Source organism: Prionailurus viverrinus, chromosome B3 (assembly GCF_022837055.1).
Source record: "Prionailurus viverrinus isolate Anna chromosome B3, UM_Priviv_1.0, whole genome shotgun sequence".
Taxonomy (NCBI): Eukaryota; Metazoa; Chordata; class Mammalia; order Carnivora; family Felidae; genus Prionailurus; species Prionailurus viverrinus.
Genome location: NC_062566.1, coordinates 141,139,828 through 141,156,438, shown reverse-complemented (window position 1 = coordinate 141,156,438; position 16,611 = coordinate 141,139,828). Strand labels below are relative to the sequence as shown.

The window sequence follows — 16,611 nt, the reverse complement described above, 5'->3', positions numbered from 1 at the left end:
CCCGCATCGGGCCCTGTGCTGACAGCTCGGAGCCTGGAGCCTGCTTCGGATTCTGTGTCTCCCTCTCTCTCTCTCTGCCCCTGCCCCGTTCACACTTTGTCAGTGAAGTTACACGGGTGGTGCCGCACACATGCCAAAAAACTGGAACAGTAGAGAATAGTGTGGCTCTTGTGTAAGGTTGACACACGAATTTGTGAAGTGGTCCATATTTTTTGTGTTAACTGTGCTGGAACTAAAATGAAAATAAAAAACAAAAATTCACAGAAGAATGTTCACTTTGAAAAAATTTGTTGAGCTGTGCACACTGATGCACAGTTTTGTGTATATAAAGTCTTCTTGAAGGTGTACAGCGTTATGAAGTTACAACATACATTAGCGTATGCGTAAGATCTACCTGAATTACTTATGCCACACGGCACTGCCCTAAATGACAGAGCAGTGCAGTGTGATGGTGACCGGTTGAATGTCTCCTCTGTGCTCTTTTCACTGTTGCTGTAAGTCGCTGGAGGGGAGACCAAATAAGGTTTGTTGAAGTTGTAAATTAAGAAATTAACATAAATTGAGAGATTTGGTGACTGGACATAGTTTTTCTCTCGTCAAAAATGCCTTCAAGAAGTAAGAGTTCTAATGGTTTGAGAAATACCTTTTATTGCAGTGATTAGAATATTGTAGTAGGTGGAAATTAGCAAGCCCTTATTAGAGTTAAAACAGAAGTTTCAGGCATTTTGAGGGTATTGCCGGGCATTTTTGCTTCTCGTGCAATAAACAAATTATTTTTCAGATGGAAGTTTCTGTAATGTGGCAGTTCACAGTGTCTAGTTCTGAAAAGGGGTTTGCTCCATATTGTTCCCTTAGGATCTGAGATAAACAGAGTGGGGGTTCCAGATGGCAGCGTCGGACGTTTTTCAAGAACGTGCTTGAGCACCTTGGGAGATGGGGAAGCCCAGAGTCAGCGCATCAGGGGTTACAAGAGGGTGGAAAGGGAAAGGGTTGCTAAGAGTACAGATGAACAAAGTAGAGAGTAGTGGGCTGGGGAGGGGCTGGACGCTGCCACAGGAGGGATCGGAGGGAGACCAGCCTGGCTGGAAAGTAACTCTGCCCCTTCACCGCCTCCGAGGGTGCCCTAACACGTGTCCCTGCACCTCTCCCCCGTGACTCCTCCCCCAGCGTGGGGCGCACATACAGTCCACACACACTTGTTACGAAGATCATGTCACACCGCCTGTAACATGCCCAGCGTGGTAGCTACAGGCAGTTCGTGTTTAGCAAAGAGCGTGCTATACCGATGGTCGGAAACAAGGACCCTGTGCCCTGCTTTGCCACGTGGGCCGTCTGACCTGTGGAAGATTCTTTGAACTCCTCCGCGCTCGTTTTCTCCCCTGTAGAACGGGGATGTAACGTTCTCACCCGGTACTGTTACGGTGAGGCTCAGGCACCCTCACCGGTGGAGGCACCTAGTCCAGAGCCTGGTGTTACTAATCAGCAGCAGAGCATAGGGACGTGCCTTCCAGTTCCATCAGTGACCGCTGCTCTGGATCTTACCGTTTCGTACTCACTCCTCGTACAGAATTCTGTCAGCAGTGGGTCAGTCCTCGGTGTTTTTAAGGAGGTATTTGTATTTTTAGAATCGTCTGTATTTTTTAGCTTCTTGAGACCGGGTGGCAGTAAAATGACATTTGTCCCCAAGGGTCGCTACACATTCATTTTTTAGGTTGTGTATTCTCAAACATTTGACATCTCCATTCATTCAGATTCATCCTTAAATAGCCAATCAAAAAAAGGTTTGGGACCCCCCCCCCTTTTCCCCCCAGTATAGTTAACATACAGTGTTATATTCGTTTCAGGTGTACAATACGGTGATTCAGCACTTCCATACTTGACTCATCAGGATAAGTGTACTTTTAATCCCCTTTGCCTGTTTCTCCCATCCCCCACCGCCCTTCCCTCCCCACCCACCCCCAGTTCCGGTAACCATCAGTTCTCCAGAGTCCGTGTTTTGGTTTGTCTCTTTTTTTCTTTGTTCTTTTGTTTTGTTTCTTAAGTTCCACGTGGGTGAAATCATACGGTATTTATCTTTCTCTGACGTAACACTGTCCTCTTCAGATCCATCCATGTTCTGAATGGCACTGCTTCGTTTTTTATGGCCGAGTAATATTCCGTTGTCTGTGTGCACACCACATCTTCTCCGTCCATTCGTCTGTCAGTGGACACAGGCTGCTTACATAATTTGGCTATTATAAATAATGCTGCAATAAACATAAGGGTACATACATCTTTTCAAATTAGTGTTTTCATTTTCTTTGGCTAAATACCCAGTAGTAGACCCATATTACTGGGTCATATGATAGTTCTATTTTTAATTTTCTGAGGAAACTTCATATGGTTTTCCACAGTGGCTGCACCAGTTTGCATTCCCACAAGTGTGTCTCTTGGTGTGTGTGTGTGTGTGTGTGTATGTGTGTGTGTCTGCCCGCCCCTTTTTTTTAAAAATTTTTTTTAACGTTTATTTATTTTTGAGAGACAGAGACAGAGCATGAGTGGGGGAGGGGCAGAGAGAGAGGGAGACACAGAATCGGAAGCAGGCCCCAGGCCCTGAGCTGTCAGCATGGAGCCTGATGTAGGGCTCGTACCCGTGAACGCACGGTCATGACCTGAGCCGAAGTCGGGTGCTTAACTGACTGAGCCACCCAGGCATCCACGTCCCTTTTGAATATAGTATCTGGTATATTTAAAAAGCTGTTATTTCTATTTAATAAAAGCTGTCAACGAGTGAGAAAAGTTCTTATGTACCAAGTAATTTGTATTATCCTAACTTCTACAAGGGAGGCTCTTTAAGATCCTGATGTATATTTGTTCTGACACGAGAAAAACGATTATGCAGATAGACCTTACATTGCAGCCTGACCGTGTTTTGCTCCCCATAGGTTGGAAATCCACGTGTAGAACTTACCCTCTCAGAGCTCCAAGATATGGCAGCCAGGCAACAGCAGCAAATTGAAAATCAGCAGCAAATGTTGGTTGCCAAGGTGAGTTTATAAAAGCAGAGGTGGGAAAATGTTCGTAAAGAGTGTTATTCAGCAGTTTCTTTAGACTGGAGCGAACACACCCATGAGCAGCACTTGTAGGTAGGACCAGGTCACGGAAGTATCGAACACAGCGTCCTCCTGTCTTTGTTACCTCTTCCGTAATGATACATGAATACTGTAGCTTCTTCGAGTTGGGAAGGTATCTGAGCAAGACCCTTGACACCCACACTCAGATACCCCAGAATAGGAGGTGGTTGACCTTAGTCAGCTGTAGCTGAAATCTGGAGGAAGACACTGGTCATGGGCCCACAAAACAATGACAGTTGGTTATCTAGGCTTCCTTTATGCCACTCCATGTGGACTTTGGTTTGTGACGACGCAGGGCGGAGTTAACGCTCTCTACCTACTCGAGTTGTGCATTTGTCATTGAGATGCCGTAACAAAATTTGAACCGTTTCTTATCACAGACTGAAAAATCAGCCCTATCACCCAGGCCTGCTGAAGAATATTCTTGTTGGAATGATCTCTGAAACTGCTGTATAAGGAGAATATGGAAACATTTCTGCCTGGGTTCTTATTGCTTTCTCTGTAGAGAGATTTGCTTCATAGCCAAATGTCCAATCCCACTTTTTTCATTTATTGAGTGACCATATAATTCATTGTACTATATCCACTTTTATGTGGATATATTATGGCATAAATTGGGCTTGTTTTTAAAAGTTGTCTTGCAGGAAGAAAAGTTGTCTCGCAAGGTTTATTGGATATACAAGAATAAAAAAAAACAGTTTAGAGTTAAGTAAATTGGGAAGTATTTCATCCCATTAATAAGGTTTCTCAGATGAAGTGCACATAGTGTTATGCAGTTATGACATTCTCTAGTTCTGCTTTTTGTTTCCTTTCCAAATACTGATCCAAGAGTATTACCAATAAGGAAATTCTTAGATATTTTCAGCAGCATAAATTACAAGTTAATGCTAACACAAGTATATGCTGTACGCATTCAAGCACATGTTTCCTTACTTTGGAGTGTCACGTGTGATTCCTACATAATCACACTTAATCCTCTCCTTACTTAGGTATATTTTACACGTACATGTGGGACTGTATTTCACGTCAACTGTTACCCCATCACACTAATAGGGAAAAGACTCTTGAAGAGTATTGCGTATATTTTTACTCTAGGATTGTCCTGTTTTCATTTGGAATGTTTCATTAGTTTCAAAGAAACTTAACCCTAAAGAAAACAAACACTTCCTTGACTGTTCATTGTGACCTAGCAAATTAGAGGTTTATTTCCTTACTGATCAACTTGTCTTCTTTCAGTATAAAGCCCTTTGCTTCAGTGCCGGTTTCCTTTAAGAGATAAATAAGGGACCTGGGGAAGCTGCTTTGTGGCAGCAGGAAACGTGCAACCGACAGCAGGAAACTTAGGCTGGACGGGGCTTCACACAGGATGAAGATGAGACTGTGTGAGCGGGTGTGGCGCGCGGGCCGTCCTCCCGCTGAGAGACTGAGGAGGTGTTTATGTGAACTGAGTGTGTAGATCGGTGTGCGGAGTACAGCGCCCTCATCAAGGTCTTCAGCTGTATGTGCCCAGGCGTTCCGTTTTGTGTGGGCTGACGTCCGCAAGAGTCCGTGGGCAGTTTAACGATAGCTGATGCTGTGCTATCACACACCGAGACCTTTTTTTAATGTATGAAAGTGATCATCTGCTTCGATTTTCGCAGTCACCTGTTTCGTTCTTTTGTCAGGAACAACGTTTACATTTCCTAAAGCAGCAGGAGCGCCGTCAGCAGCAGTCTATCTCTGAAAATGAAAAGCTTCAGAAACTGAAAGAGCGGGTCGAAGCCCAGGAAAACAAGCTGAAGAAAATCCGCGCCATGAGAGGACAAGTAGACTACAGCAAAATCATGAACGGCAACTTGTGTACGTTTGTGCCTCGCCCGGTGCCCGTGCTCAGGGGTAGATGAGATGAGAGTCCAGCTTCTGGACGCTTTGCACGCACGGACCAGTGTCACATCTTGCTATAGAAAGCGCAGTGACGTGTTGCTCCGATACCTGCATCTCCAAGGATGCGGATAGGTTAAGGGATCCTAGAAAGTCTCTCAGTGCGGTGGGCAGGCCCGTTGTTAACATTTGTAACATGTTAGCCGCCCTCTGCGTTGGGGCCACGGCGCCGTGAGACTCCACTCATCAGGAGGGTCTCTTTAAATTGAACGGCCTAAACTTCATCTGCATAGTAAGATAAACCATACAGATGCTCATTTCTTACTTTTGTGTGTGTGGTTCTTTGTTCCATTATCAATTTGGTTAGTGCCTACTTTGTGTGACGGTGACCAGCAAGACAGACTTGGATTCATGCCCCTTACAAAGACTTTGGTCTGTTGGTGCATTGAGATTCCTAAGTGGCTTGGCCAAGCTACTCTTTGGACTGGCTGCCCCAATTAAAGCATATTCAGTAATTAGTGCACACATAGTTTGCTGTATGGGCAGTCACATCATGTATTCCAGAGGCTTGTCAGAAAGTGCATTGGATTACGTATATCACAGTTTTCTCCCCAAAGTCTAGCACTAGGTGATGCCACAGCCGAGTTGAATGCACAGAAGTGAAGAAATCACAAAACCAGAATAACAAAATGCCACGCGTGCACACAAATATCAATAAATGATGTCTTTTTCTTTATCGGGGGGACATTTTAGCTGCCGAAATAGAAAGGTTCAGCGCCATGTTCCAGGAAAAGAAGCAGGAAGTACAAAGTGCAATATTAAGAGTTGATCAGCTCAGTCAGCAACTGGAAGATTTAAAGAAAGGAAAGCTGAGCGGCCTCCAGTCTTACAACGGCAAGCTGGCGGGACCGGCGGCGGCGGAGTTGAAAAGACTGTACCAAGAGCTACAGGTGACTTCGCTGGGTGTGGGGAGCAGTGACATTAAGGCCTCTTTCAGGCTTTCTTCTTAATAGTTTAATAGTAGGCACAAAATGTACTCAGTAAAAAGGATTTTTTTTTTTTTTTTTTTTTTTTTACACCGTTTATTAACTTTGAGAGGGAGAGTGAGAGCCAGCACAAGCCTGGGAGGGGCAGAGACGGGGAGAGAGAATCCCAAGCAGGCTCCAGGTGTCGGCACAGAGCCTGACGTGGGGCTCGATCCCACAAACTGTGAGATCATGATCTGAGCCAAAATCGAGTCAGACGGTTAACCTACTGAGCCACCCAGGCACCCCCGGGACAAAGAATTTTTAAAACAGCATTGCGATTTAATTCACATAGCGTATGGCTCACCCACGGCGAGTGTACAATTAGCTGGTTTTGAGCATCTTCAGAGAGTTCTGCATCCACCACCACGGTCCATCTTAGAACGTCTCCACCACCCCCGAAAGAAGCCCCGTCCCTCTTCACCATAACCCCACACCCCCTGTCCCCTAACCTGGCAACCGTGAATCTGCTGTCTCTGGATTTGCCTATTCTGGAAATTTCATATGAGCAAGTCACGCAGTGTGTGTTTTTTGGTGACTCTTAGCACGTTTCAGTGCAGAGATTCAGTATGGAATTTGATTGGCAATATGATGAACTGGGGGAAAAGTTAAGCTTTCGGTGACGTTTGATGTCTCCGTGTACACTGTGTTTTGATGAGAGAGATGCCTGTTGTTAAATCGTCGCCTCACTCAGCTTCAGCTGCTGTCACAGACCTCCACAGACTGGGGGACTTTAGCCATAGACGTCGATTTTCTCACAGCTCCACGGGCGGGGTGTCCAAGGGCAGGGTACCGGCACATTAGGTTCCTGGTGAGGGTTGGCTGCCTGCTGTGTCCTCACAGCTCCGGCCTCTCTCCTTCCTCTGATAAGGCACCGACCCGTCACGGGGGCCCCACCACCAGCTACCATCACACTGAAGGCAACATAGGGATTTGGGGATGACGCATTCAGTCCAGAACAGTCCTCAAGATTTCCATTTCTCAGAAGTTATCATTCAGCGGATGATTTTTCAAGCCAGAAACAAGTTTTACAGTTCTGTTGGCACTTGCCCGAAAAGTTATTATATCATTTTTATGAAATGAAAATATGTAACTACAGGGGCGCCTGGGTGGCGCAGTCGGTTAAGCGTCCGACTTCAGCCAGGTCACGATCTCGCGGTCCGTGAGTTCGAGCCCCGTGTCAGGCTCTGGGCTGATGGCTCAGAGCCTGGAGCCTGCTTCCGATTCTGTGTCTCCCTCTCTCTCTGCCCCTCCCCCGTTCATGCTCTGTCTTTCTCTGTCTCAAAAATAAATAAACGTTAAAAAAAAAAAATTAAAAATAAAAAAAAAAAAAGAAAATATGTAACTACAGAGAGTAAAATTACTTTTGTTGCTGTTAAGTTCTCTAATGTAAATGCATAGAAATAAAGAATGTATGGCTTCTTTTACATTTTAACCAATTATTAAAAGTTCAGGGGTTTATTTTAAGTTTATTTATTTTGAGAGAGACAGAGACCGTGTGAGCAGGGGAGGGGCAGAGAGAGAAGGAGACAGAGAATATCAAGTAGGCTCCGTGCTGCCCGCGCAGAGCCCAACGTGGGGCTCAAACTCACAAAACCGTGAGATCATGACCTGAGCCAAAACCCAAGAGTCGGATGCTTAACCTACTGAGCCAGCCAGGTGCTCCAGAAGTGCAGGGTTTTTAAGGATTTTTTTTTTTTTTTTTTTTGAGGCGTGATGGATGTAGTATATTGACTTACACTGATTCATTTGCCAAGTTTTCTGACTGCAACCTAGGTCACAGAGTCCACGTTGCCGCCTGTCTGGCACACACATGTGCATCTGAAAGAGCTTAACAAGGCTTAACCTTCTGTGTGTGGTGCACACTGATGCCTTCTGTTCTGTATTTCATTTTTTTAAGTGCTGGCTACAAGCCGCTAAAATGCCACCACACATTCCAGTTGGAGAGCAAGGCCATCCTTTGTGAATTTCTTGCCACCTCCGCAGTAGGATGCCTCATTCAGTGGACTGTGTGGGGTGGAGCAGTCACCTGTCCTTGGGTCCCTAGAGGACATGCTCGGTAAAGTGCCATTGCCAAGGGCCACGGTCATGATCTTCCGTGGCCGTCACTAGTACCGGTCACTCCGTGTGCTCTAAAGAAGACGTTTGCTTGCAGACACAGAAGAACTCCGTTCTGGAGCCATCCACGTACACCTGTGGAACATTTAGCACATGGGTGACCGTGCATTTTATAAATACACATAAGTACTTAACGTTACTACTTTTTCTTCTGTTTTTACTTTACCTGGCAGTGAGAATTTGTTTAATGCAAATCATGAAAGTCGTACTTTTTATTTTGCAGATTCGTAATCAGCTTAACCAGGAACAGACTTCAAAGCTCCAGCAGCAGAAGGAACTCTTGAATAAACGCAACATGGAGGTGGCCGTGATGGACAAGCGGATCAATGAACTGCGTGAACGTCTTTATGGGAAGAAAATTCAGGCATGTGAGAAAGAAAATATTTGTGTAAGATAGCTACTAAAAATGATTCAATGCACAATTGCACATCTTCACTATAATGGCATTTTGCTCCCCCATCTGTCACAGCTGATAAAACATAAATTGGCCATAAACCATTAAAAAAAAAAAAGACAGTAGAAAACTCTTTCCAAAGCCACATTTATTTCCTGGTATGTGAAATCAAAACCTCCCTGGCCACAGCCACAGCCACTGTCTCCCACCCCCATCTTCCCTGTGCTGTTGTGTCTCCACCCTCGGGGAAGCTGTGGTTCTGGCCTGGCAGCACCCGGGCATGGTCGGTCCCACTCTGCCACTTGAAGCTGTGCCACGTGGGCACATTCCTTGACCTGTGCAGACTCGAGTCCTCGCTGCAAATTGATATGTCCTGCCTGCCCCAGCAGTCGTCATGGGCATTCTTAGAATAACCCATGTGGGAGGGCTCTGTAAACTCTGCAGCAAAGTGCTCTATAAAGGGTTAGTGCTTTTTAAAAATCTTTATTTGGTATTTTGACTTTCAAAGGTAATAAATGCTCATTGGAAAATGAAAACAGTGCAGAAATACTTAAAAGAAAATTTGAAAGTTCCTGCCACCCTATTCCCATTCTCCAAACAGGATAGTTTTAATGATTCCAGTCTTTTGCTTAATACAGACAAAAAGGTACTTAATTTTTAATTGAAAATGGAATTGTAGGAATTATATCATTTTCACTCTTCTCCTCGTCTTTTTTAACTGCGACACGGGTATCTTTCTAGGTCATTACCTCACTCCTTTTGCAGCTTCTCTACAACACCCCACATCCCGGGGCCTGTCGCCCCTTTCCCTGACCTCCTCGCCGGGTGTCCCCGAGTCCTGCCGTTAACTCTCGGCACATCAGTGAGCAGGAGCACTCCCAAGAGCTTGGGGGACGAGGCACTGCTATGCGTGGCTCCTGGCCTGCCTTCCATGGTGGCGCCAGGGTTTGAAGGAAGCAGTGCCTGAGTGCAGGGCTGGAGCGGGACGGGGAGGTGGGCGGGCGTGGGCACCAGCTAGCTGGGAACAGCTCCCCAAGTGTCCTCGTCCACACTCCGTAATTGGTACTTTGACAGTTTGACGAGTAACCTCTTGTCAGCTGCTGCGGCTCTGGAGGCAGCTCCCGGGAGGCCAGTGAGAGCCCTTCTGGGGCTCTGCCTGGGTGGGCTGGGGTGAGGGGTGGGGACTGCCATTTCTTTGTCCTAATGAGTGGTGACAGGTGAAATCTCTTATTTACAAACCAATCTACCCCCCCCCCCCCTTTTTTTTTAGACCAGAGAGTTCGTGGTTGATCTGTAGGACTCTGTGTTTTCAAATGACAGTTCTCCCATACTTACCTGGCAGGGGAGATACCATGGTCAAATGATGGTTCTCCTTGCTCTTTCGAGTATCGTCCTCTTGCTCACGCAGCACTTTCTGGCTGTGCGCCATCGGTCAGGGCTCTCCAGAGAGGCGGAATGAGCAGGGATGTGGAGAGTGACTGCTGGGTGTATAGACTGACTTTAACTCGCTCACGTGGCTGTGGAGGCTACATGCCTGACCCCTGCAGCCCGGACACGCAGGGGCCCTTGATGCCGCTGCTCAGGTCTGTAGGTCGTCTGCAGGCCCGGGGGCCTCTTTCTCCGAGCACGTCAGTCTTTTCTCTCTCAAGTCCTTCAGCCGATTGCACACGGCCCACCCACGCTGTGGAGAACAGTCCGCTTCGTTCACAGTCTAGTGATTTAGACATTGGTCTCTTCACAGCAGCATCTAGGCCTGTTTGAGTAGATACCTGTGGCCTAACCAAGTTGACACATAAAATGAACCATCACAGATGGCTAGGTAGACGTTACTTCTTACATTCCACCTGATAGTTGAGGTGATCCTGAAGAATGTGGTGCCTCTGCAGAAATGTGTCTCCACCCAAAGGTCCTAGGCCCCTTTGGGCAGTTGTCAGAGTCCTGGACCCTCTCCCTAAAATGATACATGCTCATGGATGCAGAATTTTGCAAACAATTGTAGGAGGTTATGGATCTCTTACAGCCTACCTGGGGTCCCTAAGGTGTCCGTGACTCTCCATTTAGATCCCTGTTGTGGACCCTCTCGTTGTTAGGCAGCATCACGTGATCAGCGTCCTTGGCTATAGTGTGGTGTCCTTGCTGAGAATGGCAGGGTTGTCTTCAGGGCACTGGTCAGAGGGTCTCCTGGTCCCAGGCCCTGTCGCTGTGCCCTGCACGGCTTGTTCAGTCCTTACACCAAGCCTCAACTTGACTTGACAGACATGGGCACTGAGGTTCAGAGCCATTAGGTCACTTTCACTTGCCCAAGGCAGCACAGTGAATAAGTGGCAAAGCAGGATTTGAAACCAGGCTCAGAGCCCAGGCTTTGACCGATGCCTCTGCCCACCTCGGGGAGGGAGGGAGAGCATCCCCCAGTATAGAGGGTTCCGCAGAGGTGTCCTGGGAAGCTGTTCTGTTCCATCGCCAGCCCCTGTTTCTCCCAGCTCGCAAATAGGTAGGAGTTGTCAAAGAGAATCACTTGTGTGGGACTGTGGGTTGAGGCCCTTCTTTCAACACTTGCCCTTTCTAGATACTGATTTTTTAGGGTGATGGAGCTTCCTGAGGGCACATTATTTAGTGAGTGGCTCAGGTGAGAGCAGTCAGTCATACTAGGCTTGTGATTTCTTTAATTTAGGAGAACCTTAACTCTCATTTCTTCCCATTTTGTAGCTGAGCCGTGTGAATGGCACGTCGTCACCACAGTCGCCGCTCAGCACGCCTGGCAGGGTTGCTGCAGTGGGGCCTTATATCCAGGTCCCCAGTGCCGGTGGCTATTCTGTCCCAGGGGACCCCATAAAGCCCCAGTCTCTCACTATCGCCTCAAGTGCTGCCCACGGAAGATCCAAATCCGGTGAGTGGCCCGGGCCCTCGTCTTGGAGGAAAGCAGGTGAACAGGGAAGGGGCACCCTGGGGGCCAGGAACCTCAGAGGAGGCCGCCACGGTACGCCCCAGCCTCTGCCCACCCTCAGTCTCCCCCAGGTACTGTCTCCCCCTTGGCCCGCTAGGGCGGTGTTGGGGAGCTGTGTGCCACCATGGCAGCGATACGGCCCCAAAATGAGAACAGATTCTCTTTATTGAGCTGAGTGTCTTTACTGTGTGGCTTTTCAAACCACAGAGTACTTCGGACCCGATCTGCTCGTGCCGCAGGTTTTGTCTCCGGGTGAGGGCGCTTTCGCCTGCTGCCCATCCCAGCAGAGGGGTAGCCTGTCTGTGGACAGTGCGCTGGGGCTGGTCTTCCCTTTCCCCACTTGGCGCGTTCCTAACCAATCCAGAGGTCTGCAGACCATCACTCTGGCCCTCGGCCACACCGAATCATGCGGTGGGACCAGCACCGTGCTGGCGTGTAGCACTCCTGGGGACGCTGGGAAGCCTTGTGCAGCCTCCCGTTCCCAACCAAGGGCAGGCTGGGTTCTCCATGGGGAGGCTGCTCTCCCTTCTTGGAAGAAGGCGGCTGCTTTCCAAACATGAGGAAGCCGGAGCTGCTTTGCAGTAAGATTTTCTTTACGCTGGGCTGAATGTCTCCCCGTAAGACGTGGGATGGCGGGGCACAGGTGCAAACCGCACGGCCTTCCCTCGCTCACCAGTCCAGGGCCAGGCCGGGCCGGGCCGGGCTGGGCCGGGCCATGCTAGGCCGTGCTGAGCCAGGCTGAGCCAGGCTGGGCCAGGCCCCTGTTGTCAGGATTGGGGGTGGAGCTTGGCAGTCTTCCGTTCGCTCGTGTCCTCTTCCCTGTTGCCCAGTCTGAGCAGCAACAAGGCTGCCACTCCTGCTGTGGGGTGTCAGGGCTTGTTGTGACCCCGGCAGGATAAGCGTCACCGGCCGTCGTGGGCCACGCGCCCTGGCTGGGCTCTCTCCGCGGCCGTGTCTCAGCAGCCACGTGGAGTGCATGGTTGGTGCGAGTCTCTAATTGCAGCTTTCTTTGAGAAGCGGTTATTTATAGTTTGAACCGCCCCACTGTGGGAGTAGGTGTTTGTTTCCAGGGCAGATAATTAGTACAGCCAGCTACTTCTCTGCTCACTTTGTTTTATTATTAATTTATTTGTTTGTTTGTTTGTTTATGTATTTATTTTGGGGAGAGTGCAAGTGGGGGAGGGGCAGAGAGAGGGGGACAGAGGATGCGAAGTGGGCTCTGTGCTGACGGGCTGACAGCAGCGAGCCCGACGCGGGGCTCGAACTCACAACCCACGAGATCATGACCTGAGCCAAAGTCGGACGCTCAACCGACTGAGCCCCCCAGGCGCCCCTCTGCTGACTTCCCAAGCCAAGGACGTCTCCCATTCCCCTCTTCTCTGTGGGTGTGTGAGGCTGGGCCGTCTCACAAGGGTTTTGAGGAAAGGACACCCTTCTGGGCCTGGAGAACGTGTCTTTCAGAAGTTCAGCACCAGCCTTGTTCTTTCCACTGCGGTGTAAGGTGACCGCACACAAGAAACCTGTGTCCCCCACACTGGGGACAGAATCCCGCCCAGGTGTGGAGCTGGGGTGAGAAACCTCCCCGTGGGGACCCTAACTCATGCTGTCGACTGTCCTTCTGGTGCCGTGTCACACAGATGGCCATGGGAAGCCCAGAGTGACCAGCTCGTGGACAGTATCAGACCTCGCCGTCGGGCCTGACCGCAGCCCCTCAGGGCACTCTGCAGACTCATTTGCAAACTGTACGTCAGCTGGCAGGCCCAGTGGGGGCTCTGGCCCTTTCTGATACTGCTGAATCAGCAATCGTTTATTTTTCCAAACTGAGAAGGGTCTGCTCATCACATCTAGGCTTGAGAAAAATGCCACATAATCACAGTTTGTCCCTTCCTTCAACAGACAGGTGTGAAGCTTGGGCCGGGCCACACACCACACCCTCCTCAGGAAAGGGTCTGACAGATGCTGGCACAGCAGGGGATTTTGGGTTTTGTTTTAGGAAATCCAGATGATTTTTTGAGTTCGTTAAAAACTTCAGTTTTACCTCCTGTGCGAGAACCTCCCATCGTACTTGAAGATAATTGTCCCTTTTAATCCGTTATAGTAAAAATAAAGGCTCTTTCCTCTGCACCCCCTGTCCGAAGAAGGAAATTCCCGGTCCCTTTTTCAGTCCCTTTGGGGCTCCCGTTGTGGATTTTTGGAGCAGCTGGCCGGCGCCACTCTGAGACCCCTGGGGCCGGCCCCTCCCTCCCTCCATGGTCTGCTGGGCCCTGCTCATTTCCCCATCGGCCCAGTTGCCACCTCTGCATATCCTTGCTGAGCCTGCGTGCTTCTGGCCCACACCCCTCCCCCCGCAGACGGCCCCCAGATCTAAGGTACGGCCGAGGGTTCCTGAAGGTGCACGCGCTTCTTGCCTGGAAGCGGCTGACCGGACGCGTGGAGCAGGGTGGTCCGGGCTGGGGCCTTGGACTGCCTCACCAGCACCCTTGCGGCCTGGCTGGCGCCGCGTGAGGCTGCCGCTGACAGGGCCCGGCGAGGGCGCCCAGAGGTCACTGCACGGGAGGGCCTTCCGCACTTGGGCTCGGAGCACGCTGTCTCCCGGGTCTCAGGTCTTGGCTCTGGCGCTGTTGTTCTGAGGGGGAGTGGCTTTCCTCCTGCTCCTTAGTTATGCCCACCTGCTGGCGCTGGCTGGGTGGGTGAGGAGAGAGGGTGTGCTGTTCCTGTCAGAAGCGCCCAGAGCAGTTCCTTCTGATTGCTTTCCGTTCCCTGTGGCTGATGGCTGGGTGTTCTCCACTCGGGTCCAGTCCGGCACCTGGGCCTGCCCTGGCAGCGGGAGCCTGAGTCGGAGGCTGTAATGTGGCCCCTGCAGGTGCTAGAATGTACTCACGTGGCTGTGGCTGCTTGGAGGGGTTGCTTCTGCACCCTTTTTCAGTTTGGAAAGTGCCTTGTTAAAGAGCAGCTTTTCAGCAGCTTTCCTAAAAACCTGGACGTGACTTTGCTTTCTGATCACTGCAACAGAATGATAACCTGCTACGCCAATCAGGGGAGCTTGTACTGGCCTCTTCTGCTCATAAGTTATTTCGAGAGGATAGAAGTTTCTAACAGAGGAAAGTCAAATTTTTCTTTTAATGTGGAAGGTGGTACAGGTCAAGCCTGTTATGAAGTCAAAGGATAAATCTTTTGTTTCTATTGCTGTATGTGACCGTTGCTGTATGTGACTGGTTTTGTAAGTAACGTTTGAAAAGTAAGTGCTCAGGCTCATTTTATTTCCTGGTGTCGATGTGGTCGATTTGACCTGCATTTAGATAGGGGCCCGGGAGCGTTTCCACCGTCCTCTGGCCCCTCGCCTGGGTTGGAGCAGCCCTGTGCATGGTGACTGAGTCTCTGTACACGGGAAGGCGGTGCGGGCGCTGGCGGGGCCTGGCCAGCAGACGCCGCCCTTGGTCTTGCTGTGCACAAGCCTGTGTGCGGGCAGGGGTGGCCGGCCGCCTGGGTAACGGAGCTCCGTCAGAGCCGATCTTTGTTTCTAGCAGAGGGCTGTTCTTAGGTTGGTTCAGCTAAATCGAGGAAAAATTATACTCAAATTCTGTGTTCTTTTCAAGCCAATGATGGAAACTGGCCAACGTTAAAACAAAATTCTAGTTCTTCAGTGAAGCCGACGCAGATCGCCAGTGTGGACTGGAAGGACTCAAACGTGGAGGGTCCTCTCAAGCAAGGGGCCGTCTCGAGCCAGCCTGTGCCCTTGTCAACTTTAGGAGCCACAGAGAAGCTGGTAGGCCGTTTGTCCCTGTCACAAAACACAGACAGGGTCCTCACTGTATCACTGTTCAGCCTTTATCTTCATCTGAGGGCTGTGAGGTGGGAGGTGTCACGAGGCAAGTTAATCCTGCTTGTATCTAAATTATGACCGAGTCTGAAGAAGACTGTGGTCCCTCAGCACTGAGCGCCTGCGAGTGGAGATGTGTATCGCTCAGGATTGTTCCATCATGGGCGGGTGATGGGCCTGATTCCCACGGTGGGCCCTGTGCCTGGTCACAAGCTGATTTGAAGGATTACAAGTCCGACTTTGTTTTCTCTTGTGACTGTGGCTAGAAATACGCTTAACTTTTCAAAGGGTGACTTTGTTTTTCTTCTTAACATCTCAATTTAGGGCGTCGAGATCGGTAAAGTGCCACCCCCCCTCCCTGGTGTCGGCAAGCAGCTGCCTCCCAGCTACGGGACATACCCCAGCCCTGCGCCCGTGGGCCCCGGCTCCACAAACTCCCTGGAGAGGAGGAAGGAGGGCAGCTTGCCCAGGCCCGGCGCAGGCCCGCCCAGCCGGCAAAAACCCGCCCCGCTGCCCACCTCGGGTGGCCACACGTCTGCTTCCTCACAGCAGATTCAGCAGAGGATCTCTGTGCCGCCGAGTCCCACGTACCCGCCGGCGGGGCCGCCTGCTTTCCCGGCTGGGGACAGCAAACCTGAACTCCCACTGACTGTGGCCATTAGGCCCTTTCTGGCTGATAAAGGGTCAAGGCCACAGTCCCCCAGGAAAGGACCCCAGACAGTGAATTCAAGTTCCATCTACTCCATGTACCTCCAGCAAGCCACGCCTCCTAAGAATTACCAGCCAGCGGTGCACAGCACCTTAAATAAGTCTGTTAAAGCAGGTACAGTGGGTTTGTACCTTGTCTTGGGGCTAGGGAGTCATGCTTTTACTTCAAGTGCCAGTCCATAGCCTTACATTCGGGTCACAAACTATTTTGGATTAAAAAAACTTTTTTTTTCAATGTTTATTTATTTTTGAGAGAAGCAGAGCACAGGTCGGGGAGGGGTGGAGAGAGAGAGAGAATCCCAAGCTAACAGCACAGAGCCCAACTTGGGGCTCGAAGTCAAGAACCGTGAGATCATGACAGCCAAAACCAAGAGTCGGACGCTGAACTGACCGAGCCCCCCAGGCGCCCCTGGGATTAAAATTTTAATTCTTGTGTACAGCGTGGCCTTAGGTGTCCATGTGAGTTTGGGGTAAAAGGCGATGGGTGGAGTTTTGTCACATGGGAACTGACTTCCTGCCTCAGCACCTGCCTTCCTGTGGTACTCAGGAAGCCCGGTTCCCAGAAGGAGGTTCCTCTTTTTCTCCTGCTTTGTGGAAGTTTGTGCAGGGGCTTTCCAGGGGCCGGTGAG

General features: G+C 49.9%; 1 protein-coding gene across 10 annotated transcripts in view; it reads left to right on the top strand.

Moving 5' to 3' along the window:
• The window catches only part of PPP1R13B (protein phosphatase 1 regulatory subunit 13B), a 100,778-nt gene that overhangs the window by 78,546 nt on the left and 5,621 nt on the right, over positions 1–16,611 (top strand). For 9 of the 10 annotated variants that reach the window (XM_047864489.1, XM_047864485.1, XM_047864492.1 and 6 more), the window contains exons 5-11: positions 2,925–3,026; positions 4,778–4,952; positions 5,727–5,923; positions 8,340–8,504; positions 11,217–11,397; positions 15,051–15,220; positions 15,599–16,097. In XM_047864489.1, the coding sequence (XP_047720445.1) occupies positions 2,925–3,026; positions 4,778–4,952; positions 5,727–5,923; positions 8,340–8,504; positions 11,217–11,397; positions 15,051–15,220; positions 15,599–16,097 (1,489 nt within the window). The remainder of the gene's footprint in view (positions 1–2,924; positions 3,027–4,777; positions 4,953–5,726; positions 5,924–8,339; positions 8,505–11,216; positions 11,398–15,050; positions 15,221–15,598; positions 16,098–16,611) is intronic. The other variant, XM_047864483.1, reaches the window with a different exon arrangement.